The 26,335-nt window shown below is 47.9% G+C and overlaps 2 protein-coding genes across 2 annotated transcripts; one reads left to right on the forward strand and one right to left on the reverse strand.

The window, feature by feature from the left end:
- The first annotated feature begins 5,749 nt into the window (after window positions 1-5,749).
- On the forward strand, window positions 5,750-7,323 carry LOC123803168 (somatotropin). Its single transcript, XM_045814431.2, has 5 exons — window positions 5,750-5,759; window positions 5,994-6,154; window positions 6,358-6,474; window positions 6,676-6,837; window positions 7,123-7,323. Exons 1-5 carry the CDS (start codon window positions 5,750-5,752, stop codon window positions 7,321-7,323), a joined length of 651 nt encoding a protein of 216 aa, XP_045670387.1.
- Window positions 7,324-19,102: 11,779 nt separating this feature from the next.
- On the reverse strand, window positions 19,103-25,276 carry LOC123803030 (intercellular adhesion molecule 1). Its single transcript, XM_045814174.2, has 7 exons — window positions 25,207-25,276; window positions 23,191-23,457; window positions 22,018-22,338; window positions 21,483-21,761; window positions 20,687-20,956; window positions 19,805-20,047; window positions 19,103-19,607 (listed from the first exon to the last, which is right to left on the reverse strand). The coding sequence occupies exons 1-7, from the start codon at window positions 25,259-25,261 to the stop codon at window positions 19,399-19,401; spliced, it is 1,644 nt and encodes a 547-aa protein (XP_045670130.2). The 5' UTR covers window positions 25,262-25,276; the 3' UTR covers window positions 19,103-19,398.
- Between the last annotated feature and the right edge of the window lie 1,059 nt (window positions 25,277-26,335).

The raw sequence follows: 26,335 nt of genomic DNA on the forward strand, positions 1-26,335 counted from the left end.
TTTTATTTTCTTTTTTTTTTTTTACTTTGTTTTTGTTTTTGTTTTTCTGTTTCAGCGGCTTATGCCGTGGGTATCATCGTGTCTATCTTAGGGTCCCTGGCCCTCAGAACTGACTGAGGCGGTGCAGACGAAGCTGCGTGATGCTGGTGGGGGTGAGGAAAGTCTCAGGTCTCAGTTGCTTTATCTGTAGAATGGGAATCATAAAAACTTGTCTGAGAGAAGGGAGTTGAACCAGATGCTGTTCTCTCTCTCTTTTTTTTTAATTGTCCTACAGTAAAATTGCCTCTGTTTTCTGTCAGTGTGCAATTTGATGGATTGTAGCACGTGTGCAGATTGTATAACCCCCCACCACAATCGGGGTACAGAACATGAACCAAAATCTTTTATTGGGCCCCCAAAATACTTACAGATCGAGCACCTCTTAAACGCCAATAAAATTGTATCGAACAGCCCCATATTCGTGTATATAATCTTGCATCAGCCCCAGCATAACCCTAGAAGGGGACAGCATCATCCCCACTTGATAAATGAGCAAATCAAGGCTCAGGTTAACAACGGGCCAAAATCATAGCTCCTGGGGCCTGGGACACCTTCTGACGCCACACCCAGCATTCTTCCCAGTCCATGCAGCTGCCTCCCTCAGAGGTCGGAGGACGGAGGATGGAGGACGCTGCAGCATGGAGACAGTGAGGAGGAAGTAAAGAAGGACGAGCACCAGGGAGGAGAGGATCCCGAGACAACATTGGCCATCTGCAAACATTTCCCATCGTTCCCAAGTCCCAACACATGGGGACATGAGTCCCAGCCGGGCTGGAGTTGGCACCACGGGGCCATCCTTCTAGGGGTCCCGCTCTGACCAGCTCCCCCAGGCCTCCCTTTCCACAGAACACAGCCCTGAGGTGCCTTGGTGGGCACATGCCCCACTGCCCACTGGGGGAATCCAACCAGGTCCCTCGGGGCCCTGCTGTAAGCATAGGCTGGTTCCTTCTTCGTTCTAGCTTGACTTCCGGCCCCTTCGATGCAGGTGCTGCCGGGCCTGGGGTGCTCTGACCTGAGGGTTTGGGTGTTTTTTCCAGCAGAATCAGAGGTGACAAAAACAAAACAAAATGTCAAAAGCTGCCGCTGTGTGGGTGTCACTGGTAGGTAGCGTTTGTCCTTTAGCAGGTGTCTGGGTCTTCTGCGAAGGGACCGCAAAAGGCCGTCTTGGAAGACGGGGTTGGGATTCCCAGATTCCATCTGTGAGGGTTCTCCTCTTAGACGACCCTCTGCGGCTGGATTCAGAGCCCACACCTGTGAGATTCCCGGGTGTGTCCTGCTCTCCACGTGCTCCTGGTGCCCGCACCCTCGGAATCTGCCGGTGACTCAGTTGCAAACAAACACAAAGGAACAACAAACCCACTCGGGTTACCTCAGCTGCACCTCCAACTCCAGAGCCTTTACCTGGAAACTTAGATGACTCCACAGAGCACAAAAATTAACGAGCGTTAAATCCTGAGTTCAGAGTGTAGTTTGTCAAAGCACATTTAGATGGATCCTAGTGCATTTCTTAAATCAATAATAATAATAATAATAATAATAATAATAATAATAATAATAATAAAGACCTCTTTCTTTCCGACCGAACACCACTTTCTCTTGTGGCGAAAGCGGGCGGGGGCGGGGGGCGCGGTGCCAGACGCCTTGGAAGGTCCCGCTTAGGGCTCAGGTTCTGCAAGTCGTGAGTCCGTGTAGAATATTTGTGTGTACTTGTAATTAGCGTCCGCATACTGCCTTGTCTATTTTTTTCATTTAAATTTTTTCATGCGTGTAGTGCCGTAAATTGCAAGATCTTGTACTTGTTGATTTTTTTTTTTTTTGGCACTTCTTATTTTAAAGTCATTCTCTGAGAAGGACATGGAGACACAAGGTGGCCTATCTTACCAATTCTGGGTGGGTGCGTATTTGAGTTCTTCCCTTGCCATTGTCCTTGCATTCGATCGATCCACCTAGCACAGGCTGGTTGGGTTCCTGGCTCTGAGACTGTGCCCACTGTCCATCCCCCCCTTCCCAGGCTTTGCTCTCACCTCTCTATCTTAGCTGTTTCTTTCATGTCATTTTTCACAATGTGATACTCCCTTGTATATTTTGCCATTATGTATTTATTTGTTTGCTCTTGTCTCTCTTCCCCGTAGACTGTAAGCTCCGGCACACAAAGGATGGTGCCTTTTGTTCCTCTGAGTATGCCCATCTACCAGGTACAATCTGGCACATAGGAAGAGTAATTACTACTTCTAGAACCAGTTAATGCATGAAGAAGAGAATGAGTGAATGAATGAATAGATGAAAGGCATGAATCCAGCCTCGAAGGGTTTACAGTCCCACAAGGGGCATAAGATGTCCACAAATAAGCACAGAATAAGGTAAAAGGAGTCAGAGGTGATTTCCAGTAAAGGGCACCAATCAGGAAAGCACCCCAGACTTCCCACAGCTGCTGGACACACCTGGGTACTCACTACTTCTTTTTCTTTCTTTCTTTCTTTTTTTTTTTTTTTTAAGATTTTATTTATTTATTTGAGAGAGAAAGCGAGAGTGAGAAAGAGAGAGGGTGAGTGGAGTGGTGAGGGGGGCAGAGGGAGAAGCAGACTCCTTGCTGAGCAGGGAAGCCTGACAGGGGCCTTGCTCCCAGGACCCTGGGATCATGACCTGAGCTGAAGGCAGCCGCCCAACTGACTGAGCCACCCAGGTGCCCTCTCATTACTTTTTCCATGGGACTGTCTCTCCGGGGAATAATCCGCAAAGTAGAAATTAATAGGTCCAGTTACGGAGGTTGTAGATGGTTCAGAGATTCTCAGCCAGGGTAAACAACACCTTATCAACGCACAGGAGTGCCTACCCCTATCCTACCCCACCCCCCAGCCCTCCAAGGCCCTTCCTCCATGCTTGAGCCCTGTGGCAAACCCAAGGGTCCAATGAGATAAAGGAAGTGAAAACATGATGCACACTGAAACGTGCAATTCACATGTGAAGGGTGATGTGATTTGGTTCATTAAATCGGGTTACATCGGGTTGTTTTCTCTGCAGCTTTTCTTGGTGTCCATGGACCTCATTCTGGGGTGAAGCTCCTTCCGTTCAATTCTCCCCAGCTTCACTGAACATCTTCTGAGAGGGCACTTGACCCTCCTCCACTAGTTTTGTGGTGAGGAAAGTTCTGTCCACGCCCAGCAGCGCCACTGTCTTTCCCGGATGAGGGTTCTCAAGAGTTCCAGGGGATGGGAAGATGGGCGCCTTGGGCAGCTATCACTTAGGAGCCGAGAGACTGTGGGCAAACTACTTTATTTCTTTGAGTCTGAGTGTCCTCGTATGAAACGGGCATCCCACCCCTATCAGCCGGGACAGAGCCTGGCACATGGTGGGCACTCAGAAATGTTGATCTCCTTCCTCACCTCCCCTGACAAAGCCTTTGGGAATCCCCACATAATATTCTCTAGAGACCTTGGCCCAATGTTGAATGATTGACGTGGTTCTTGGACTCATGCTGGAAGCAAAGGGGAGGTGGAGTTACATCCCAGGGGCAATCTGTTCTTGGCAGTACCCTGCCTGTGGGGAAACTCAGACACACCTCCCCTGTGCCCACTTTGTGTGGTTCTCAAGCAGTCCCCCACTTGGGCTCCTGTCCCCTCACTGCTAGGGGAGGCCTGAGACTCACCCATGGGCCACAGTTCACATAGAGTCCCCCCCCCCCCCCGCCACGGGCTGGAAACTGGTCGTGCAGGGTTCCACATGAGTCCTCCTCCACGGGGTGGAAAGAGGGGGAGAGGAGGCAGAAGGCTGTGTGGCGCTCAGAGAGCTTCCTCCGTTTTGCTCCCAGCCCCTCCTCTGTAGCAGAGCTGCAGGGAAGAGAGGAAAGCCTTCCCCACGCCCCCCTCCCTCGGCCTGCATCTGTAATGGCAGCCCACTTTGGTCCTCCCTCAGCGCTGCCTGGGGAACAGCTCCGTGCGTCCCAGGGCCTTCCCCAGTGGATAGTGAATCAGGGCACGGTGGGGCAATGATTCCAGAATGGTGGGAGAAAAGGAAGCTGTATCCTCAAAGTGGGAGGTGGCAAGATGCCAGCACCAGCATCCTGTACCACGAGGGTGTGACTTTTCAACATTGGTTGCCAGCACCATAACCAATGACCTCTAGAAGGGTTTGCTGGTTCATTTGTTTGTTTTCCCACAGGGCAAGTGCTAAATGTTCTTAGACTCAAGGGGTGGAAGGTTTACATGGAGGGGAATGTGTTCTTTTCTGCTCTTAGCCCCGGGGTGATCCGCTGCTGGTGGCCAGCAGGTGCTACAATGTCCCCAAGCCTGGGCACCAGGCTGTCCTACCCAGCCTTCCCAGCCCTCGCCCTGCATGGCACCTGGTCTCCAACGTGCACCCCGTGTCCCTGGCCGGTCCCACCTGGGAAATGAGGGACAACAATCTGCCTCATAAGGAGGACAAAATGAGGCAAAGGGACCCTCGTGATGAGGGGCAGGATTCCTGTGTTGAGAGGGATTTAGAAGATATAATAACTGAGTGGCCCACCCAGTCTGCTCGGGAGAAAGGGTTTGGGACAATGGACAGGGGAAGAGCAAGGTTTTAGAGGTCAGCTTCGGCTGAGGTAGCCGGCACGAGCAAGCCTCTCCGAGCCTCGGTCAGCTCCTCTGTGAAATGGGGAGATAATAATAGCGCCTTCACAAGATGGTCATGAGGGTCGAACACGCCACAATGTGAAGAGCTCTACATGAATATTAAAAGGAGAAGAGAGACTGGGAGGAGACTAGGGTGATTGGAGAGAGCATCTCGTCCAGTGCTGGCGACGAGACCCAAGCCCTCAAGGGCTCTTCCAGTCTCGAGAGCCTCTGGCAGTGCCTGGGCTGGGCGGGGGAAGCACTTGGGGCCTCGGTCTCTTCCTGGGACCTCTCTTCTTGGTTTGCATCTCTGTAGCAGGTTCGAGGAGCAGGGGGGATGCCTCCAGTTTGGGTCCTCTGCCCCAGCCACCTGGGGGCACCCCCACATCAGGGAAACAGGGGGGCAGCCAGTATGGGGCTGGGGCCCTCTGGAGGTCTGTGCTCAGCACCAGCTGCCTCAGGGCAGACCAGGTGGTGGATGGCGGGAAAGGATGGGGGGATAGTGACAGCAGCAGAGGTCGAATCTGGGACTCAATTGTGCCCAGAAACCCCAGGATCCATGGCTGCTCTGGGCTCCCTTTCCCCAGACACACCTCTCTGGTGGACAGAGGGGAGCTGTGCAGGGAGGAGGAACGGGAACAGAGGGTGAGGAAAGATGGCCCAGCCCTCACAGCACACCTGGCCTGACACGGCCCCCCCTTTGGGGACCGGGTTGGGTCCTCCTCACCTGGGCGACAACCCCATGATGGTACCCTACCAGAGCGCACCTGCCACTCCCCCCTTAAAATGAGGACAGATTGGGTGGTCTCTCAAGCTGAGACCCTGTGTGCACAACCCTCAGGGCCAGGGACAGCGGAGAAGGGAAGATGGCAGGGAAGGCCTGGGGGACATGACCCCAAGGAGAGCAGGAACAGGACGAGAGGGAGGACACTCTAAATTATCCATCAGCACAGACCGACCAGTGGCCCGATGCATAAATGTATAGAAAAATAGGTGGGGGCGGAGGGGGAGAGAGAAGGGACCAGGGTATAAAAAGGGCCCGCAAGGGACCAATTCCAGGCTCCCAGCACCCAGCTCCCCAAGCGCTCAGGGTCCTGTGGACAGCTCACCTGGCTGCAATGGCTGCAGGTAAGTCCCCTTGGGCTCGGCTTGTACCGAGGGGCAGGGTGGGGGGCCCTGCCGATGGATGGGGGCGCTAACCCTGGGCTCTGGGGCTGCTGAAGGGAGCATAGGCGTCTATGCCCAGACGTTTGGCCAAGTGTTGAATGTTCTCAGTCCCTGGGGGGAGGGGAAGGGCTGGCAGGAAACAGGCCTCTTGCCGTCTGGGCCCCAGCCTTGCCGTCTGTGTCCCTCCGTGTGTAGACCCTCAGAGCTCTGTGCTCCTGGCCTTCGCCCTGCTCTGCCTGCCTTGGCCTCAGGAGGTGGGCGCCTTCCCGGCCATGCCCTTGTCCAGCCTGTTTGCTAACGCTGTGCTCCGGGCCCAGCACCTGCACCAGCTGGCTGCCGACACCTACAAAGAGTTTGTAAGCTTCCCAGGAACGGGTGCTTGTGTGTGGCGGGGCGGGGGAAGGGGGGCAGGAAGGGATGAACCCCCCCCCCCGGCACAATGGGGGGAAACTGAGGAGTTCAGGGTGATTTCATCCAAGCGAAGAGGCTGTCAGCTGAGCACAAATGAGGGGGCTTCCGAGTCGAGCAGTGAGGACCTGGGCGGGCATCCTTTCTCCAGGAGCGTGCGTACATCCCGGAGGGCCAGAGGTATTCCATCCAGAATGCGCAGGCCGCCTTCTGCTTCTCGGAGACCATCCCGGCCCCCACGGGCAAGGACGAGGCCCAGCAGAGATCCGTGAGTAGGCCAGGGCGGGCCGGCCAGGGTCAGGGGCCTCCCTCCTTCTAAGAAGGCGGCCCCTCCTCTCCACAGGAGCGGGGCCCCAGGCAGCCTTCTCCTAGGGCGCAGGGGGCGCAGGGGGCGCAGGGCGGCGGGGCGGGCGGCAGAGGGAGGCCCCCAGGCCGAGGCTGTTGCGCCCACCGCCCCCTCCGCCCGCAGGACGTGGAGCTGCTGCGCTTCTCCCTGCTGCTCATCCAGTCGTGGCTCGGGCCCGTGCAGTTCCTCAGCAGGGTCTTCACCAACAGCCTGGTGTTCGGCACCTCAGACCGAGTCTACGAGAAGCTGAAGGACCTGGAGGAAGGCATCCAAGCGCTGATGCGGGTGGGGATGGCGCCATGGGTCCCCTCCCGGGGCCGTGCCCGCCTTCTCCTGGGCCTGGTGGCCCTGCTGGCTCAGACGAGGGGTGGGGGCTTGCAGGGGCTGGGAGACGGTGCCCCTTCCTTTCTAGTAAGCAGTCCGGCCTTGACCCCTGAGAACGCTCACCGGCTCCCCTGGGAATCCTCCATTCCGGTCTCCAAGCTCTCGAGGGGAGGGCCACACGTGGAGGGACAGGGAAGGAGCCGCGGGCGAGCTCTGGGCCTTTCTGTCCCCCCTCCCCTTTTGCAGGAGCTAGAAGACGGCAGCCCCCGGGCTGGGCAGATCCTGAAGCCAACGTATGACAAGTTTGACACAAGCCTGCGCAGCGACGACGCACTGCTCAAGAACTACGGGCTGCTCTCCTGCTTCAAGAAGGACCTGCACAAGGCTGAGACCTACCTGCGGGTCATGAAGTGTCGTCGCTTCGTGGAAAGCAGCTGTGCCTTCTAGCTGCCGGGCCTCCCTCTCACCCCCTCCCCAGAGCCTCCCCTGACCCTGGAAAGGGCCACTCCGGTGTCCACTGTGCTTTCCTAATAAAATTAACTTGCATCACACCATCCGAGTCGGTGTCATGCTATTATGCGGGGGAGGGGCAGGCTGGGAAGACATCGCGGGCATCCTGTGGGGCTTGCTGGGACCATCACCGACCTGATTCTTCCTGCGCTGGAAAGAAACCTACGCATTCACTCCTATCTGTCGCACATCAAGTCCCCTGCCTAGGCCCTGGGTCCCGGCTCTCTGGGCAGTCATAGGTCAGGAGCACCCCCATAAAGTCCCTGGAGGTGTTCCTCCCTCCCCAAGGGGCACCACAGCACCCAATCTAGCCCCCAAGAGTGGGAAGAAATGGAAAGCAAAGCAAGCTATTAAGCACAGAAGCAGAACACCCCAACACGGGAGAAAACAATGAGAGAGGTCAGAATCACTTTTGTGCAGAAAGTTTAAGATGAAAACATATTAGACCCACCTACTGTTGGAAAATGAGAACGATGCAAAACGGCTTTGGGACAAACAGACCCAGAATATCTGGGATCTGAATAGTGGCAAGGGAAGTGCAGGACAGACACTAAATCGGGGTTGCAAACTTAGCGCCAGCAGGTGCCAGGTAGATAATTACAAAAGTAAGCAGGGCCGGGTGTGAAGGGGTAAGTCCTAACTGACGCTCTGCTTCCTCATCTGGGGTACAACAGGGTGTGGGGACCAGAGCAACCTGGAGAACTCAGGCCCCAGCGAAGGTGGGGGCCTATCTGGTCTTGGCGCCATGTAGAACCGCGGGGCAGGGCTGCCAAACCTTCTGATTTTTTTAGTCACACAGGACATCCAGACTCTCACGTGAAATCTAATTTTTAAACATTGGTGACTAATTCACATTGAAAACTTTATTTTAAAGATTTTACTTATTTATTTTAGAGAGAGAGAAAGAGCATGCCGAGTAGGGGGAGGAGCAGAGGGAGAGACAGGGAGGGAGAAAGATCTCAAGCAGACTGGCCACTGAGCGCTGAGCATGAAGCCTGAAGGTGGGCTCGATCTCACGACCTCGAGATCATGACCTGAGCCGAAACCAAGAGTCGGGTTTAACCAAATGAGCCACCCAGGTGCGCCCATATTGAAAACATTTTTAAGGGCAACAATGAACCCAAACGCATTTGCTCTTCAAGCTGTCAGTGAGTAATTTGTTCTAAGGGCAGTGGATTGGGATAACTTGTGAGGGAAAGAATCAGAAATACTTGCACTTGAATTTAGGCTCCTGAGTAGATTACTTAACCTCTCTGGGTCCCAGTTCCCTCACCTATAAAATGAGATGATAACAAATTGCCTTGCAAGGCTAATGCCAGGATTAGATAAAATGGTTGCTGGGGTGTTTGACACATTACAGCACTCAAGGAATTGGAGCATTTTGCACTGAATTTTGGATCCCAGGTTTTCTGAGGGACTGTTTAAATACTTGTTATTGAATTGTTTTGTTAATAGCTTCTCAGCTGTTTCTTATTTCCACATGAACTTACAAGGTTAACTTGTAGAATGAAGTCTTTGGTCATCCAAGCACCTTAGCTAAGTAGTGACCTATAAACCAATACTTAGATGCTCAGAGTAACTCTATTACCCAAACATGATTTTACAAAATCAATAATTCTTTTATAATACAAGAGTCAGTGTCCTAATTAATCTTCCTGAAAAGTTCAAATTTGTATATGCCATGATGGATTTTCTTTAAAAACAAGACCCACCTGTATTCACTTTGGATATTTTACATTTAGTAAGTTCTCAGGGAAAGCTGGAATAATCAGAACCAGAGCTCCATTTCTTAGCTCAGAAAACATTCGTCTGCCATAGATCATTCTTGTATTGTCTGGCTTAAGTGGACTTTGGGGGTTAAAAGGGGCTCATAGGTCATCGTAATTCATTCTAATTCAGGAATCTTACTCCATAGCATCGCTTGGGGATAGTACTCACTGTGTAGCACTAGTGTGAAGGGAGTCACTATTTCACAAGGCAACTCTCTCTATTAAACTGCTCTGGTTTCAGAGAAGTATTTCTTACATTAAGCTGAAAACCAATATTCCTGTATTAATCCCTCATTTGATCTTAGAATTATTTGGAAATCTCATATACTTCAGAAGTCGATGTAATGAGCATAAATATAATGATCTCTTAGGTTGGATAAGTGTTTTAGAAGAAAATGTGAAGCATCTTTTAAAAGTACCATGTTTGTTGAATGAATGTGGCAGGAGAAGGGTGCCTACGAAGCCCTGTAACAGCTTCCAGCGAGAGACTGTTCTAAGTGGGGTTGTCATGACAGCAGTACACTGCAGGGGGAGCCACAGTCCAGGGAGCATCCGCTCAGCTCCTCCTGGGTTTCGCAGAATCCACCCGACCAACGCTGGTTGAGAAATTCAAAGACACTAGTTGATTTTGCAAAATTTGAGAATTTAGAAAGACCTTAAAGAACATCTCCCCCCAAACCTTTTGATTTGACAAATGTTATTCTGCCTTCCAGCTTTTCAATTAAGCAGTGGATGCCACCCTCCATTGCAATTTAGAAACACCTGAAATGTTTTCTCTAAACAACTCTCGAAGTAGCCTCCACTCCCTCCAATTCTGATTTAACTGCTCTGGAAGCAATCCAGGAATGAGTGGTTTTAAAAACTTCCCAGGTGAGTCTAATGTGCAAACAAAGTTGAGAACCACTGAGTTAGGGAGCACAAAGATGAGCTATCCGGGTCCACCTGTGATGAAGACCTGGGTCAGTTGTGGCTCTGTTTCTAATTCTAAACAGTCCCCTAAAGATTTTCTACTAAGCCAGTAACAAAAGACAAGTACTGTATGATTTCTCTCTATGAGGTACTTAGCATAGTTAAATTTATAAAGACAAGAAAGTAGAATGGTTGGTTACCAGGGCTGGAGGAAGAGGGAATGAGGAGTTGTTGTTTAATGGGTTGCAGTTTTGCAAAATGAAGAGTTCTGGAGACTGGTTGCACAGTGTGAATGCCCTTGACACTACTGAACTGTACACTTAAAATGGTTAAGATGGGGGGTGCCTGTCTGGCTCAGTTGGTAGAGCATGTGACTCTTGATATCGGGGTTGAGAATTTGAGCCCCATGTTGGGTGTAAAAATAACTTAAAAATAAAACGCTTTTTAGGGGTGCCTGGGTGGCACAGCGGTTAAGCGTCTGCCTTCGGCTCAGGGCATGGTCCCGGCGTTGTGGGATCGAGCCCCACATCAGGCTCTTCTGCTATGAGCCTGCTTCTTCCTCTCCCACTCCCCCTGCTTGTGTTCCCTCTCTCGCTGGCTGTCTCTATCTCTGTCGAATAAATAAAAATAAAATCTTAAAAAAAAAAACGCTTTTTAAAAAATGATTAAGATGGTAAATTATGTTATGTATATTTTACCACAACTTTACATTTTTAAAAAATTTCTAATGAAAAATCTTCCCAAAGGTGAGATCTGTGAGATTTGCTGAAGAAAGAGTTCAATAGCCAGAGCTCAAGTAATCTTGAACCCCTCCCTGGAATAATGTTTTTCTGACTCCATGTAATCTTTTAAATTTACTCTAACCTAAAATGACCTAAATTTACTCTACCCTGAATTTCTTCTGTGAAAATTAATAAAAGGAAACCTGGTTTAGAATGGAGCTGGGAGGCCAGCAGGGGGAGCTCTACCACTTGGCAATTGCAGACCCAACAGGAAGAGAAAGACCTTGCTGACACCACTTTACTATGAGGCAACCAGAAGAAAAACTTTCCTCCTGCCCCAGCAACAGCCCAGCCAATGAGAGACACTCACAACTCAGCCAATGAGAAGCCACCATACTTCCAACTCCCACTTTAGTCCAATGGACTTTTTGTTTACAACAGTCTTCCTAACGTCCCTGTTTCCTCTATAGGAAAGCAGTTCTCTGTTTTGTCCTGCAGACTTCCCTATGGTTTTGCCGTAGCGTACTTCCCCTAAATTGTGATTCTTTGTTATTCCCTTATAAACCCATCTTTGCTGGTAAAATAACTGGCATTTTATTTTTAAGGTTAACATTGGTGATCATGAGTGAGATCCAGAGAAGCTCCCCGACAATTCTGAGGCCGGGGAGCAAACGGGCTGGTACGCGCAGAGCCGGTCAGGCTCACTGCCTCCTCCAGGACCTTGGAGTTTGAGGGTAAGTTTTCTCCTGGATTTTGAGCCCTGCTCTTTGTGTTTGAGCTCTCCAGGCTTTATTCAGGATCAGTTTTAAGATCTCGTTTTTTCTGAGGGTGTCCACTTGGCCTTCCATCAGACTCTTCTTCAGAGTCTGTTTCTTTTGGATTGTGCTGCCTTTTGGTCTGACTCCTATTTGGAACCAGACTGCACCTGGTGGAAGTGTGTTGGCCTTTGGTGTGACAGAAAACAGACTCACTACGCCAGGCTGTGGGTACCGTATCATTTGTTCCTCTTGGCTCAGCTACTGTCCTCTTTACGGACAACATCTTCAGGTGATCCTGGCAGAATCCACAGTGCACCGCCCCTCAGGATTCAAATAGATCCCTCAAAATCTCTTCTCAGAATGAATCAGTACTGTATAAAGAAGCCTTCAAGGCATCAAGGCTATAAGAGAAGATTAGAAGAATCGGAACCTCATTATCCCCTGCGCTACTCCCTATAATACCACTATTTTACCTGTGAGAAGGCCCCGTCGCTGAGGTTGGGGATTTGTCCCGGACCTCCGAGCAATAAATAACATTGTTATAGCTTGGCACCTGGTGTTCCTGAGCCCCATAGGCTACTGACATCCATTCCCCCTGAAAGCAAATTTTGCAGTGTAATTGATCTATGCAGTGCATTTTTACCGTTCCGTTGATAAGGATAGCCAGTGCCTTTTTGCTTTCACTTGGCAAGAATGGAAATGCACCCGGACAGTAAGCCCCACGGTTACACACGGAGTCCTTTTTACTTTTCACCAACCTTAAAAGCTGATTTGGGTGATAGAAAGTTTTCTTTCTTTTTTTTTTTTTTTTAAGATTTTATTTATTTACTTGACAGAGAGAGACAGCCAGTGAGAGAGGGAACACAAGCAGGGGGAGCGGGAGAGGAAGAAGCAGGCTCATAGTGGAGGAGCCTGATGTGGGGCTTGAACCCAGAACACTGGGATCACGCCCTGAGCCGAAGGCAGATGCTTTAACCACTGCGCTACCCAGGCGCCCCAATAGAAAGTTTTCTGCAGGCTCTATTTTGTTACAATTTGTATATGATTTACTTCTCTGCTCCCTTTCTCAAACCTCTTCACAGGAGACAGCATCCACCTGTTAAAACTTTTGGCCTTAAAGGGACATAAGGTAACAAAACAAAACAAAACAAAAAGGCCATTTGCTCAAACTCAGGTTCGATACTTAGGGCATCTAATCTCGAAACAAGGACTGCATTTAGACCCAGACAAAACCCCTCCAACTCCTTAACACTGACAGATTACCTTTTGACCCTCCCCCAAGGAAATATACAGGAAACATCTCTATAACCAATGCAGGTTTTTCATGCTTTACTGATGTTTCGTTTCTTTTCTTTTTAAGATTTATTTATTTTAGAGAGAGAGTACACACCAGTGCAACTGTGTGGGGGGTGCAGGGACAGAGGGAGAGAAAGTCCCAAGCAGACTCCACACTGAGTGTGGAGCCCGATGCGGGGCTCGATCTCACCATGCCAAGATCATGACCCGAGCTGACCTCATGAGTCAGACGCTTAACCAACCGCACCACTCAGGTGCCCCTTACTGATGGTTCTTATTTAAAGGATGGTCAATACTTGCTAGGTATGCTATAGCAACTCCTTTTGAAGTCGTTGAGACAGGAGCTTTACCTTTATAATTCAGCCTTACTCCAGCTTGTAACTTAGCTAAGGATAAAACTGTTAGCATTTATACTGATAGTTGGTATGCTTTGGGGGTAGCTCATGACTTTGGAATATTATGGAAACAGCAAGATGTCTTTACCTCCAATGGGAATAAAATTAAAAATGGCTTCTACGTCCAAAAATTTTTAGATGCCATACTTTGCTGGCTGCTGTGGCTGTTACTAAGGGTCCTGGGCATTCAAGACTCAACTCCCTGGAGGGCAAAGTAAACCACTTCACTTACATTTCTGCCCAAAACAGTGCTCCCAAGGAAACCAAAAGCGAAACCTCTGTCATGTTCCAAAGTGATGTTCTTTCAAATGATAACTTGGAAAAATTGACCAGAGATACCCACAGTTGGCCCAGAGAGGGGAAAACAATATTGGAAATCTAGTAATTGTTGGCTCAATAAAAGGAGGGACCTCTGGTTTGGACCAACTAATAATCCAGCCTTACCAGAAGTTTGAAATTTCCCACTACTTAGCACTGTACATGCATTAAACATTGGTCTACTGAGAAATAATAGCATTCATGCATCAATATTGATGGGGAAATACTAACAAGGTCACAGAAAGTACCTACCTCTCTTGTCCCACCTGTCTAAAGTATAATCCAGGGAAACCTGTTTGTACAAGTGGATTTCATACAGCTTCCCTTTCTCGTGGATATAAATGTTTTAGTCATGGTTTGTTTGTTTCTCACTGGTGCAAAGCTTTCACTTGTAGACAGGCCAGTGCTGCTTCCGTGGCTAAAATTCCATTAGAAAAAATTATCCCTACCTGGGGAACCCCTCTCAAACTGCACAGTGATCAGAGAACCCGTTTTGCCAGTCAGGTGCTTCAGCAAGTCCGTGCTGTTGGCTGGTTTCCCAACCGTTTCCCTTGTGCATACCATCCTCAATCCTCAGCGTCCGTTGAACAGACTAATGGCACTATTAAGACTCAATTGGCAAAATCTGAAGAAATCTTTCAACTACGCCGGCCAGAAGCACTGCCATTAGTCCTAAATCTCAGCTCTACCCTCTCTGGAACTCGTAGACTCTCACCCTTTGAGGTAGTCACAGGACGTCCCATGCACTTGGCCCCTGCCTCCTCTGACCCCCAGTTGACAAAAGGAGATACACATCAATATTGCAAAGGCCTAACTGCTTCATTAAAATAACGATACTTTGGTACAGCGTCTTCTCGTGGTACGCTCCTGGAGATGATCACCGTAAGCCTCACACCTCGCAACCCAGAGATTTCATCTGTTGGAAAAGACATCTCCAGAAAGGCTCTCTTCAACCTCGCTGGAAAGGACTTTCATCAGGAACTTCTAACCAACCCTGATGCCACCGAACTCCAGAGAATAGACTCTTGAATTCATGTGACACACCTAAAGGAAGCACCCAACCCTGACAGGACGGACCTGCATGCCCTCTGGTGACCTGAAAGTAGGGTTGTCCAGAATTGAAGCAGACGACATCTGATGACACCACTTTCCCAAGATGTCAGGGCAGACCTGTAACACATTTTTCTCACCGTTGCTTCTTTTCCGTGGAAAGATAATGCCTTTGTCTGCATTTTCTAAGTCCGTGTGAGAGGGGGAAACCTCTTTTGATTATGGGCTTCTGGAAACGGCCTCATGATGATCCCAGGACAAATTAGTCTTACACTTGCTTCTTCTGAAGGATTAGAAGGTTCAGAATTCACAAAAGCCTTTCATCTGAACTGTTCGCTGAATTCAGACTCTTACCCAAATTCCTGGCCTCTGAACTTCATAGTCTGTGTGACCTTAGAGGCTGTATTATCAATAACACATTCAAACAGTTCTTTTGAGATAAAAATACTGTTTTTAAAGAGCTTTAAGAGTTTGCTGTTTTGCAAAAAGTGCATCAGCTATTGCTTCGTGTTTATACCCGCACTGTATCTTCCCAAGTGCCCTGAGGTAATTCTCACAGTGTGCTCTTGCAGAATCCACTCTTCCCCTTTCATGCTTGCTGTAAGCGGAGACGTTGCCTTCACAGGGAGGACCTTTCTCCCCCAGGTCTGAGTAAGTGCAAATACATTTCTCAGCTACTTTCAGACCTGGAGCCCTGGCTTAGAACCATCATATGATATGGAGTTGTTATGTTACTTTTTCTGTTTTGTATCATTGTTTTGAGTTTTGTATTTTGTTACCTGTCAGACTTTTAAAAATGATGTACCCAATACTATTGGCGATGCTGGCTTGTCAACCCTTGGAGATGATCTCCAGCGCTTACAGTCTTGGTAAATATGAGCTGCAGATGGGAAGTACCTGAGAGCTCTCCCTCCCTCCTAACCTTCCTTGTTACTCAAGTGTGGCTTGAGTGGTTTCCAGCTGCTAGGCACTTTCCCACCAATTTAGGACTGACAGCTGGGAAAGGGCCTTCCTGGTACCGAGGGACAAAACCACAAAATGTGGAGACCCTGACTCTTGATCAGTGATGCTTTCAAAGAAAGATCTTGATCAAAAAGGGGAAATGTGAAAACTAAGGAAATCTTGTTTAGAAAGGAATTGGGAGATCGGCAGGGGGAGCTGTCATACGCTACCACTTGGCAATTGCAGACCCAATGCGCCACAGACCATGTACCTGGATATTGCTTTACCAACGGCGTAGGAGGAAAAAAGGCTTTCCGCCTCCCCCAGCAACAGCCCAGGCAATGAGAGACACTCACAACTCAGCCAACGAGAAGCCCCTGTACTTCCAACTCCCACTTGACTCCAGTGGACCTTTTGTGGAGAGCAGCCTTCCCAACTTCCCCTTTCCTCTATAAAGGAACTGGTCCTCTCCTCTGTTCTGCAGACTTGCCTCCGGTTTTGCTACAGCTTACTTGTCCTGGATTGCAATTCTCTGCTATTCTCCAATAAACCTATTTTTGCTGGTAATATAACTGGCAGTTTATTTTTAAGGTTAGCACTTACATCAGCATTGCTGAAACACATACACTGTTTGATCCTTTATACACATTTGAGAACAGAACCTACACTTTCCCCTTTCTTCACAAGTCCTCAGAATGATAGGACCTGATCTTCTGGGTCCAACAAATATATGACACTTTGCCTTGCAGCTTTAATTCAGGAGGCCCCCGCAAACTGATACTGATATCAGTATTGGGGTCATCAGCTCCTCCCGATCTGCAAGAGACCACTAATTTTATCATCTCAGAACACCTCAGCTCAATGCGAACTGCTACAACTGGACGTCCTCCTAGTAGTCCTACATGGTAGGGCACAAAAAAGGGGTAAGTAGAGAAAGGAAGAGGGGAAGGAATAGAAAGAGAAGAGAGAACACAATGGAAAAGAGAAAGGAGGTGTCTGTGGTGTATGTGACTTTTGATGGTCCTCCATGGCTGCCGTGCTTTTCTGACTCTTGCTTTGATTTATGGTGATTATGGGTATGATTACCACCAGCATCATTAGTGTAATGAGAACCGATATTGTGTACACATGTACAGCACCATGCTAGTGTTTTTTATAAGTACAATGTCATTTCTTTCCAACTATAATCCTATAAGTAACTAGTATTATTATCCCTATGGTAAGAAGGCCCCCTGAAGAGTGAACATGTTTTCCCTCAGGTCTGTAAAGAAATATACCAGAAGTTCACCTTGACTTTCTTAAGAGGATAAATTTTTGGAGTATTAAAGGTAGCTCTCTTCCCCTGAAGATAATCAGGGGAGCTGCAGTTAAGTGTGAGCTGATTGTTCAGAAAAAGAGTATATGCAAAACTTTTAGGGGTGGGGTCCCCTGAAGACAAAGCAGCCACCCTTAGAAGAATGGGCAGAGACCAGCTTTATTATTCTGGAAAAGAGATGTAATGAGATACGTTGTATTTTAAGAGTTGACTAGGAGGGACTGCCTGCCCCCTGGTTGTGTGGATCCCTGGGGAAGGAAAGGGAGGGAACCCATGTTCCAAGTCTACATAGGGAAGGGCCTACCGAAATCTGAAGAGCCTTACTAGACAGATGATCTAAAGTAGTGAGGTCTGTAACCCTGGAAATTCATGCAAGGAATCACCCCTAGCTAGACCAAGCCCAAGGAAGCGAGTCGTCCTCCCTGAAAGATCCGTGGCAGTGGACCCAAGAACCTGGATCTGGGGAAGCTTGAGGGTTTATGGCCTGTGTAGGACTGTCAACAGTGACACCAAGTGGCAGTGAGCAGCAGAGGCAGGAACCTCTAGGCTGTCCCTGCTGCCTCCACTGTGCCTCAGGGTATGGGCGCCTTGACGTGGGGTTTGCTCTATGGGGTAACTACAGATGTGATGCACTGATCCCAAGACACTGAAATGGCTGGAGATTCCTGGATTAGGCTGCTTTATACTCTTTTCTTTTAAACCCACTTTTTTCCCTAAGTGCTCAATTCAGAAAAGCGAGTAAATTTCTCACATGATGAGAGAGCAATGGCTACTGTGGGAAAATTGAGGCTGAAGTCATTTGATGGGAGGCAGGGGTGATGCTGTTTAAAAATCAAACAAGGTATTTCCAATCTCCTCCCAGGAGCCTTCCCATGATCCTGAGTTAGGAGTTTTCATAAGGACCTGTGCTTTCCCTTATGGGAGTTAAGGTGCAATTGATTTCCTCTTGACTTGCTCTCGTTCCCTCATTGACTAGAAGCTTGTAGAAGGCAGGGACACTGTTTGGTTCACCATTGTATCCCCACAGCCTTGTATGTGTTGAAATCAGAGGGTTATTTTTATACCTAATCCATAACCCAGACTCAGGTAAGGTCTGGGAAGAATGAACTTTTTTCCCTTTGATGCCTCATGCTGTATTCTTTCTCATAGAGTCTACAATTTGGAGGGCTGCAGGTAAGGTCTGGGAAGAATGAACTTTTTTCCCTTTGATGCCTCATGCTGTATTCTTTCTCATAGAGTCTACAATTTGGAGGGCTGCAGACCTCGGTCTGGAGGTCTCAACTTTAGTCTTAAGGGCAGGTCACACAGGCTGCTGCCCTGAGCTAATGCACCACCTGCCCTGGGCTAGTTGTTCGTGCTACCGACTTAACATTCTTTTCTTAGAAACTGTACTCAGAATGCAACCATGTGGCTTAAGTTTTCCAAAATGACACAGAAGAGAAATACTTTCAGATATCATGAAATCACTTTTATTTTTTATCATATACAACATTTCAGTGACCCATACATGACTGATTTGGGAGAAAAGATCTGGTTTTATGATTCCTCATGTCTTCTGTACGGGTGAATATATATTTTCCAAAGAACACAGAAGGAAGCTGAATCATAAGATCATATGGTAAACATTGTCACAGGAGGAGTTGTTCTGAAGCTTAAAGGAAATAGTTTGCAGACATATGAAAATATATACTTCTTTATGGAAAGGGAGAATAAACACTGGAACTCTATCCTAAGAGCCTGTATAGATTAAAAAATTAATATGTCAAATGTGAACTCACAGATGATTACTTTATAGTGGATTATGAAAAGGATTCAGAGATGTTTGAAGCCCATAGCCTATGAGGCCAATTTAATGCAAGAACTCTAATTTCTACTTCAGGGACAGAACATGGGGGTAGGTAAGCTGCTGGTCTGACCCAATGTGGAATTTATGACTTTTACGCTCCTCCAAGGCACACAGTGGATGGTTAGTGAGTTGAAGCCTAACCACCCACTGACCCTTAATGGTGTTACCCAAATTCAGCTCTGGGAGCCAGCACTCCAGAACCCCAGGTTAGGGGAGCAGGGGAATGTGTAGGCAGGAATAAGCTTCTGATTCCTATCTCTTTGGTATTCACTCCTTTTGAAGTCCTGTCTGCAGACTAAGAAACTGGTTCCCACCTAGTCATGAGGAAACCAAGAGAAATGAGTTGCATTTCTGAGATATTTCTGCCTATCTCTTTGGTTCGATGTTTGGGAGCAAAGGTAAGGATCTTCTTTTTTGAGTCTAAGAGCGAGTGGACTGATTAAGCACACAGTAAGGAGCAAGAGGCCCTCTCATTAGCTGGACACTGAGAGTGACATTCCTAGTGACCAGAATGACCTCAGAGGAACTGAGCTTGCGGATGGATGAGGTACAAGAACATGGGGGTCTGAAACACCTGTTTTGTGGGACTACAGAACACAAAGGGTAATGTCTCCTCCTTTCTCCTCCCCCCCTTTCCTCCCTTAGGAAACCCCAGTAGTAGAGGTTGCCTTCAACCAAATAGCTGTTTCCACTTAACAATTACGTGCATTGCACTTTTCTGCTCGCTGAACAGCAAACTGGCTTTCCTCCTCTTTGTTCTTCTCTTTCTGCCTATAGGGCAATTTCCGCCTCTGTATTCTGCAAGGCCGGTAGTTCAGATACAGTGCTATGGTGATTACACCCACTCCAAGGGCGACAATAATGATGATGAAGATGATGGAGCTGATTCCTTCATCCAGTCCTGCCCAAGCACAGAAGACAGAGTTGAGGAGGGTTATAGGGCAAAGAGAATCCCCGCCTCCCCCAGCCGACCACACCCACCTCTGCCTCACCCTCCCTCCGCCCACTGGAATTTTTCTTCTTTCCAGGTTTGGATAAGAATCTCAAACCCCTGGGGGATTTCCATGCTGGGCCTGGCAGCAGGGGAGCCATGGTCACCTTGAACAATGACAGCAATGTCTTTGCTGACAGAGCCCAGTTGGTTAGTGGCTGTGCAGCAGTAGGTTCCCGTGTGGTTCTGGGTTGCCTTCTGTGGCAGGTCAAGGTTGAAGATCATTCCATTCCAGGTACACACCAAGGTTGGAGTTGGGTTTCCCTTTGGGACACACGCAAGCATCTGCTCTGTCCCTTTCACCCACGTCTGGTTGCCAGGGCAATCAGATTCCTCTAACCGAGGCTTGTCTGGAAAAGACAGTCCCCCAGGGAACTGAGCTCAGTGTGCCACATTCCTTCCTCACCGAGATGCTCAGCTTCCCCTCTTCCCCTAATCCAACTACTGTGTCCCTTCGACCCGAGGAAGGACACTATTCCCTGCTTTGGGCCACTCTTGTCTTCCCTTCCCTAGGGGCATGGAGTCTGAGATGCAGCAAAGGCATTCTAATGGATTCAGACTAAATGATCCGGGCTGTCCTATCAATAGTGGCATCCCTGCTTCCCATCTTTGCTTCTCAGTGAGTGAGGAGATGGGTAGGGGTGACCCCAGAGATAAAATACAGATTTTTATGTGGAAATTTCCCTCCTCAGCATAAACTCCCAACTATCACTTCCTGTGTCCTCAGCCATCAACCCTCAGTTAATACCACCTGATCACCTTGTATTCTGTTTTCCATTCCCAGTTCCCTTTCACGTTTCTCCCAGCTCACTTTCCTGGGGCTAAGGTAAGCTTGGGGAGCTTTAATTTTATTTCCTCCTTTGATTCTTTTTTTATTTTAATGAGAAAAATGTAGTAACTCTAATAATGAAGTTGCTGGCCAAGACCTCTGGAAATGAGAGACGAATAATAATCCTCCTTTTGACCAGAAAGACCAGGCTTCTACTCACATAAGACATGGAGCTGCATTGCAGTGGTTTTGATCAGCCGTTGACCTTGAACCTCCAGAGAGGCCTCACAGGAGAAATTTCGGCCATTATCTTCCTCCCTGGTGGTAAGTAAAAGCCAGGCAGCCTCCCCAGGGGCAGGGAGGTCTGGGGCTCCCTTCAGCCGAAGAGTAGGGCTGGGTGATGTTAATACGTGCCCTGAACAGGTCACATTAATGTCTGTCCCTGCCAATGGGTATAATTCTTCTATCTCCAGAATTGGTGGAGGGAAGCCTATAAGAAAAGGAAAAACAGAACCAAACATATTCCTCAAAACTCACAGCCACTTCTGTACTCTTGCTGCTGAAGGTGTGGTGTCTAGACAGACAAGATGGGAAAGACTCTAGGTGGCCTCCTGCCTCTGTGCTGAATGGCAGGAGCAGTGAGATTTGGGAATTTGAGAGCTCTTACAACAAATGCAATGTGCATACATTTGGCTATGCCTCTGTGGCAAGGACAGCAAGATGGCTTTTCATCTTACAGATTTTGCCTCTTTACCTCAAAAAGTTGCTCTAGAAACTAGCTGAAGTACCCACAATCACTCTGTAAGCAGAATGGCCTAGGGAAACAGGGTGAAGGCTGAGTAGAACTACTATCTCAGTGTGTGTCTGCAGCCTCTCTGCACTCATCAGAGAAAACTCACTCAAGTATACCTAGGAAAGGTTAGGAGGGATATTTACTGTCAAATCATCAAGACTTTATTGTGGAAGATTCAGTGGCAGAGAACCCCCGTGAAGAAGGGAAGAGGCAGGTTACTTACTATAGACGTGCACTGGCTCTCTTCTTTTCTGTTCCATTGGACCCAGAGATACAAGGCAAGACAGCTCCTGATCACCAGTCTCCATGGCCCGAACGGTGGCGTTGGCCCATGCTGTGTCTCCTTTCCAGGAGACAAAGGGGCTCAGCTCCTGGTCTCCCAGGAACATGTGGAACATGACCTCTCTGGCTGGGAACACCCTAGACAACTCACAGCTCACAGCCTCTGCCATCCCAATCTCCAAAAGTGGGGAGACCCAGATTTGGGGGCTCTGAGAGAATTCTGCCAAGAAATGAAGAAAAGGAAAGAAAGGAGAAAAGCCATGATAAATCATTTGCTATGTAGGACTCCACAGTGTAGGAAGGGAGTGCAGCTAAAAGTGCTCTGTCCCCCGGGGTAAGTTTAAGGCCCAAGTAGAGGTAAAGCTCAATTACCCTCACACCCTCATTTTAAACTTTGTGGGAACTTAATCCCAAAGGCCCAGGTAAGACAAGGAAAATGAGCCTCAGGATCCTTCCACAGCTGGGCTCTGACTCACCAAAGATCCGGAGTACCTTGGTGGCTGAACTACTGTGAAAGAGCCCTCCACCATATGAACTCAAGTCCAGTTCTGCACGGCATGAGAAATTACACCTGTCATCTTCCCTTTGGGCTTTGACATGGATGGTGACCTCAGCTCTTTGGGAGGCCACAGCCAAGCTCATAAAGTTCTTTCTGTGTAGTTCCTGGTTACCCTGGAGAAGGGTAAGGGTGAGGTTCTCCAGGGGTGCCACACTGGGCACATGGCACTTCACTGTAAAGGCTTCATCCATGGCTACCCATGCAGGCTGCAGCTCCAGGATCACCTGCTCTGGTGGCTCTTTAAGACAAAAAGGTGGGCTTGATAAGAGAGCTACTCACGTCTCCAGACAGAAATGAAATGATACAGGACAGGCAGCCTGTTACCCCAACAGTGTCCGCTTTTTGCCAACCCCGCCCTACAGGGAACGAGGCCGTCTTCTGACTCTTCTGCCCATCAAAGGTGGCTGAAGTCATAGCCAAGAAATTGGACTGTGGAGGGGAAGTCCCTCGTGTTGACTGTTGCTGCCATTCTGGAGAGCTTCTGCCTCTTAAGCAGAGGTGCTGCAGGGGCCTGAGCAGCCTCTGAGGAGCTCCTTAGTGTCACACAAAAACTACACCCTAGTCCGCCAAGCTTTTACCCCAGAGATCGCACTTATTCTTACGGCCGTGTCTTTGCCAGTGCTGTTTGCCCACGTGGAGGCCCTCCTCACCCATCCCCATCACTTCGACTCCTTACCGTTATGCAGGAGTGAAGCTCAGGAGCCTCCTTTTCCGCGGAGACTTCTCCAACTACCCCAGCCCACAAAGCCCCTCCCTTCTCCAGTCCCTATTTATTCTAAGAATGTGTGTCAAATAATTTAGTACTAATTGTATACTTTTTCGATCATTTATAAGGTAGCATTATTGGTATATCCTCCTGAACCTGAACATACACTCGAGCACAATGTCTGGATGCCCTCTATGGTCTGCTCCTAATTTAAAATCCTACACCAGAGGGAAACAGAAGTAGTTGGCCCTAGAATTCCTACAGTATAACAGAAATCTCTATGAAGGTCCCTAATTCTCTCCCCTAAAAGAAATCCCTAATTTTTCCCTAAATAAGACCTAGTCCTGTTCCCCCACTCTTCTCTTCCTCCTCAGCCCTACTCACGATACACAGTGATGTCAAGGCTTGTGTCCTTCTGGATCCCTGCACAAGAGAAGAAGCACTGCAGAATAGAATTCTCTGTGACATCCTCCAGGAGAAACTCCTTCCACTGAGGTCCTCTGTCCACCTGGGTTTTCTTTAAGAAAGTCTCAATTCCACTGGGTCCGGGGTCTGGACAGGTAGTGCTGCAGTTGACCGTTAGGGACTGTCCAAGCTTTACCAGGGCCTGATCTGGCCAAACAGAAACCTCAAATATCTCTTCAGTCGCCCCTGAAATGATCAACCACATAGGCCAAAGACTTTGGTGAGGACTACATGACCCAAATAAAATACAAAGCCAATTCTATTTGTTGGTTAGAAATAGGAAACCCTGGGGTGCCTGGGTGGCTCAGTTGTTAAGCATCTGCCTTCGGCTCAGGTCATGATCCCAGGGTCCTGGGATCGAGCCCCACATCAGGCTTCCCGCTCAGCAGGAAGCCTGCTTCTCCTGCTCCCACTCCCCCAGCTTGTGTTCCCTCTCTCACTCTCTTTCTCTGTCAAACAAATAAATAAAATCTTTTAAAAAGATAAATAAATAGGAAACCTACCCTGAAGAAAAATTTATAAGGAACCGGACAAGAAAAAGACCCTTAATGAACAAGTTGGAACCCTGACTCCACCACCATTCCCTCCACTCATCATCCTCCTAGGGATCTTGTTTTCTCCATTAGTGTCCCCTTGGAAACTATGGAGTTCTTAAAACTCACGCCCAGGAAATCATTCTCTTCCTGAGCTTCCATATGTCTTGGAAGCTCCCAGGATTGGCTGCTGAAGAGCTCTCATGGGGTTATCAGGCCCTGGAGAAAAGAGCTTTGTTACTTATATCTCAAAGCAGTGTTTCTTTGAACTTATGGTCTAAGGACTGCCTTCACCAGAATCACCCGGGATGCTTGTAAAACTGCAGATTCTAGCTCCACCTCAGACTGAATGATTAAGAACTTGTGAAAGTGGGACCTGGAAGTAACGCAAGTAAACAGAACAAGCATTCCCGATAACCCATATGCACACTGAATCAGGAGAACCACTAGCCTAAAGGTGACCCCTAGGGTCATTCATTTCCCATGGAACTTTCCATCTCTTCTCAAAATGAGACTATTCCTTTTTGCTGTGGTACTAAGGCAACAGACATTTTGGATGCTTAAGAATTTAGTGTGTTAGGGAAATCTCAGGCGCAATGAGAGAGACATCAGGTAGATTTTCGAAGCCTGACATAGGTGAGAGGCAGTCTCCTGAAAGCTTCACTGCAGGTCCCCTTTAGCTACTCTGTGTCCACCATCTGCTTCGTCTCCCAAATACCAGTCCCTTCTAGGAATACACAGCTCACGTAGCAGTGTTACCCACTAAGGCTCCAGTTCCTTTCTTCCCATCCAGAGAACTTGCTCCTCATAACTGAGCTATGGGCCCTCTCCTATCAAGACCCTATTGTAGCTTTTCATGACACAAAAGGTGGCAACAATGAAGTAAAAATATTTTCAAGAGTGGAAAAATAGGACAGGAGGCAGCAGGAAGCCAAGGAGAGAAGGCATATTTCTTAAGGAGAGTTCTCTCTATTATCCTGTCCCTCAATTCAGGTTCCCCAATTATAAGCCAGAGACACCTACAGATTCTGTGTCCTAAGGATCCCAAAATAGGAATCTCTCCTATGGTCCAGACAAGTGAATACTTGATTTTTGCCACACTCAGTACTTTCTTCTTCTTTTTTTTTTTTTTTTAACATTTTATTTATTTATTTGACAGAGAGACAGCCAGCGAGAGAGGGAACACAGGCAGGGGGAGTGGGAGAGGAAGAAGCAGGCTCCCAGCGGAGGAGTCCGATGTGGGGCTCGATCACAGGACTCCAGGATCACGCCCTGAGCTGAAGGCAGACGCTTAATGACTGAGCCACCCAGGCGCCCCCCCCCCCCACTCAGTACTTCTTATCCTCTTTCTCATTGGCCAGCCGTCTATACTGACTAAAGAAACTGACCCAAATAGCCTCACCTGGGAAAGGGATCAAGGCTAGGAGGGCCCAGACGTGAAAGAGTAGCATTTCCATCCTTGTGAGAAGGGCCAAAAGCTGGAGAGAAAGAAGAAAACAATGCTGGAGAAAATGACCAAAGAAAAGAAAAAGGATATAGAAAATTATTTCTTGGATATTGTTAAAGGTCAGCCCCTTTCCTAAAACCTTGCATAGTGTGGAGAAATTACAGCAAGAGTAACAATGGTGTGGTGCAGGTGTACTAAAAGGACATAGGAAAATAGAGGATATTAGATTAAGTAAGACTCCTGTATAAGCTTATATGCATTTATCTGTTTATGTATTTGCCTCCATCTATTTGAGTCAATAGAAGGCTGTTAGCATGAAAACATAAAGAATGAAGTTTAGAGAAATGAGATCAGCCAATATATATCTAGCACTATCCAATGGAAAGTGACCCTGAATCTAGAAAACATGGTCACTGGAGTCCCGTTCTCTGATGTAAGGGAGAAATGTTTCATCACGGCTCTCTCCTCATGACCTCTATGAAATAACCCTCAAGATAACCTGTCTCTTTCTCATTTGCCTCCATGTCCACCAAGCAACCTTTGGATTATTACTTTGGCTAAATGTAAAGTGTTTACTTCTCTTTTCTCCACCAATCCATACCAGGTTGTTTTCTTTCAAAACCCAATTCAAGCTAATTTCTTCTAAGAAAGTTCCTTGACTAATCCTGTCCCACTTCACAATCCTTACTTACTACATATTGTACCTCACTTTATGCCAAATATGATTTCTGAAGCTATGTATATCAAGATCAATTCGCTTTAGTGAATTATTTTTAATGATGAAATTATTACTATGCTAGGAATGCCCTGAGGACAAGAGACTATAATTTATTTATCTTGCATCTCCAGCACCTAGCACAGTGCTTAGCATGTTATGGGTATTCCATTAAATGAACGGTTACCCTCTACTTATGTATTTGAATTTTCATGCATTGGGTTTTACACAGGTGTACCTTTACTTATATCCTGGTCTGAAAGAGGTTGTTTTCTTGGGGGGGGGTGTCTTTTTTATACATGCATAAGATAATAGGCATATCAAAATTTATAATCCCAAGTGAATGTTACTCTTCAAATACTTTGGGAA

This window comes from Ursus americanus, chromosome 23, assembly GCF_024610735.1.
Source record: "Ursus americanus isolate L20-20 chromosome 23, mUrsAme1.1.p, whole genome shotgun sequence".
NCBI lineage: Eukaryota > Metazoa > Chordata > Mammalia > Carnivora > Ursidae > Ursus > Ursus americanus.

Coding starts and splice junctions, on each gene's coding strand:
- LOC123803168 (XM_045814431.2), top strand. Junction 6,475..6,675: donor ACGAGGCCCAGCAGAGATCC/GTGAGTAGGCCA, acceptor CTCCGCCCGCAG/GACGTGGAGCTGCTGCGCTT. Junction 6,838..7,122: donor GCATCCAAGCGCTGATGCGG/GTGGGGATGGCG, acceptor CCCCTTTTGCAG/GAGCTAGAAGACGGCAGCCC.
- LOC123803030 (XM_045814174.2), bottom strand. CDS start 25,261: ATGGAAATGCTACTCTTTCACGTCTGGGCCCTCCTAGCCTTGATCCCT. Junction 22,339..23,190: donor CCTTGACATCACTGTGTATC/GTGAGTAGGGCT, acceptor TTTGTCTTAAAG/AGCCACCAGAGCAGGTGATC. Junction 19,608..19,804: donor CATTGCTGTCATTGTTCAAG/GTGACCATGGCT, acceptor GTGCTTGGGCAG/GACTGGATGAAGGAATCAGC.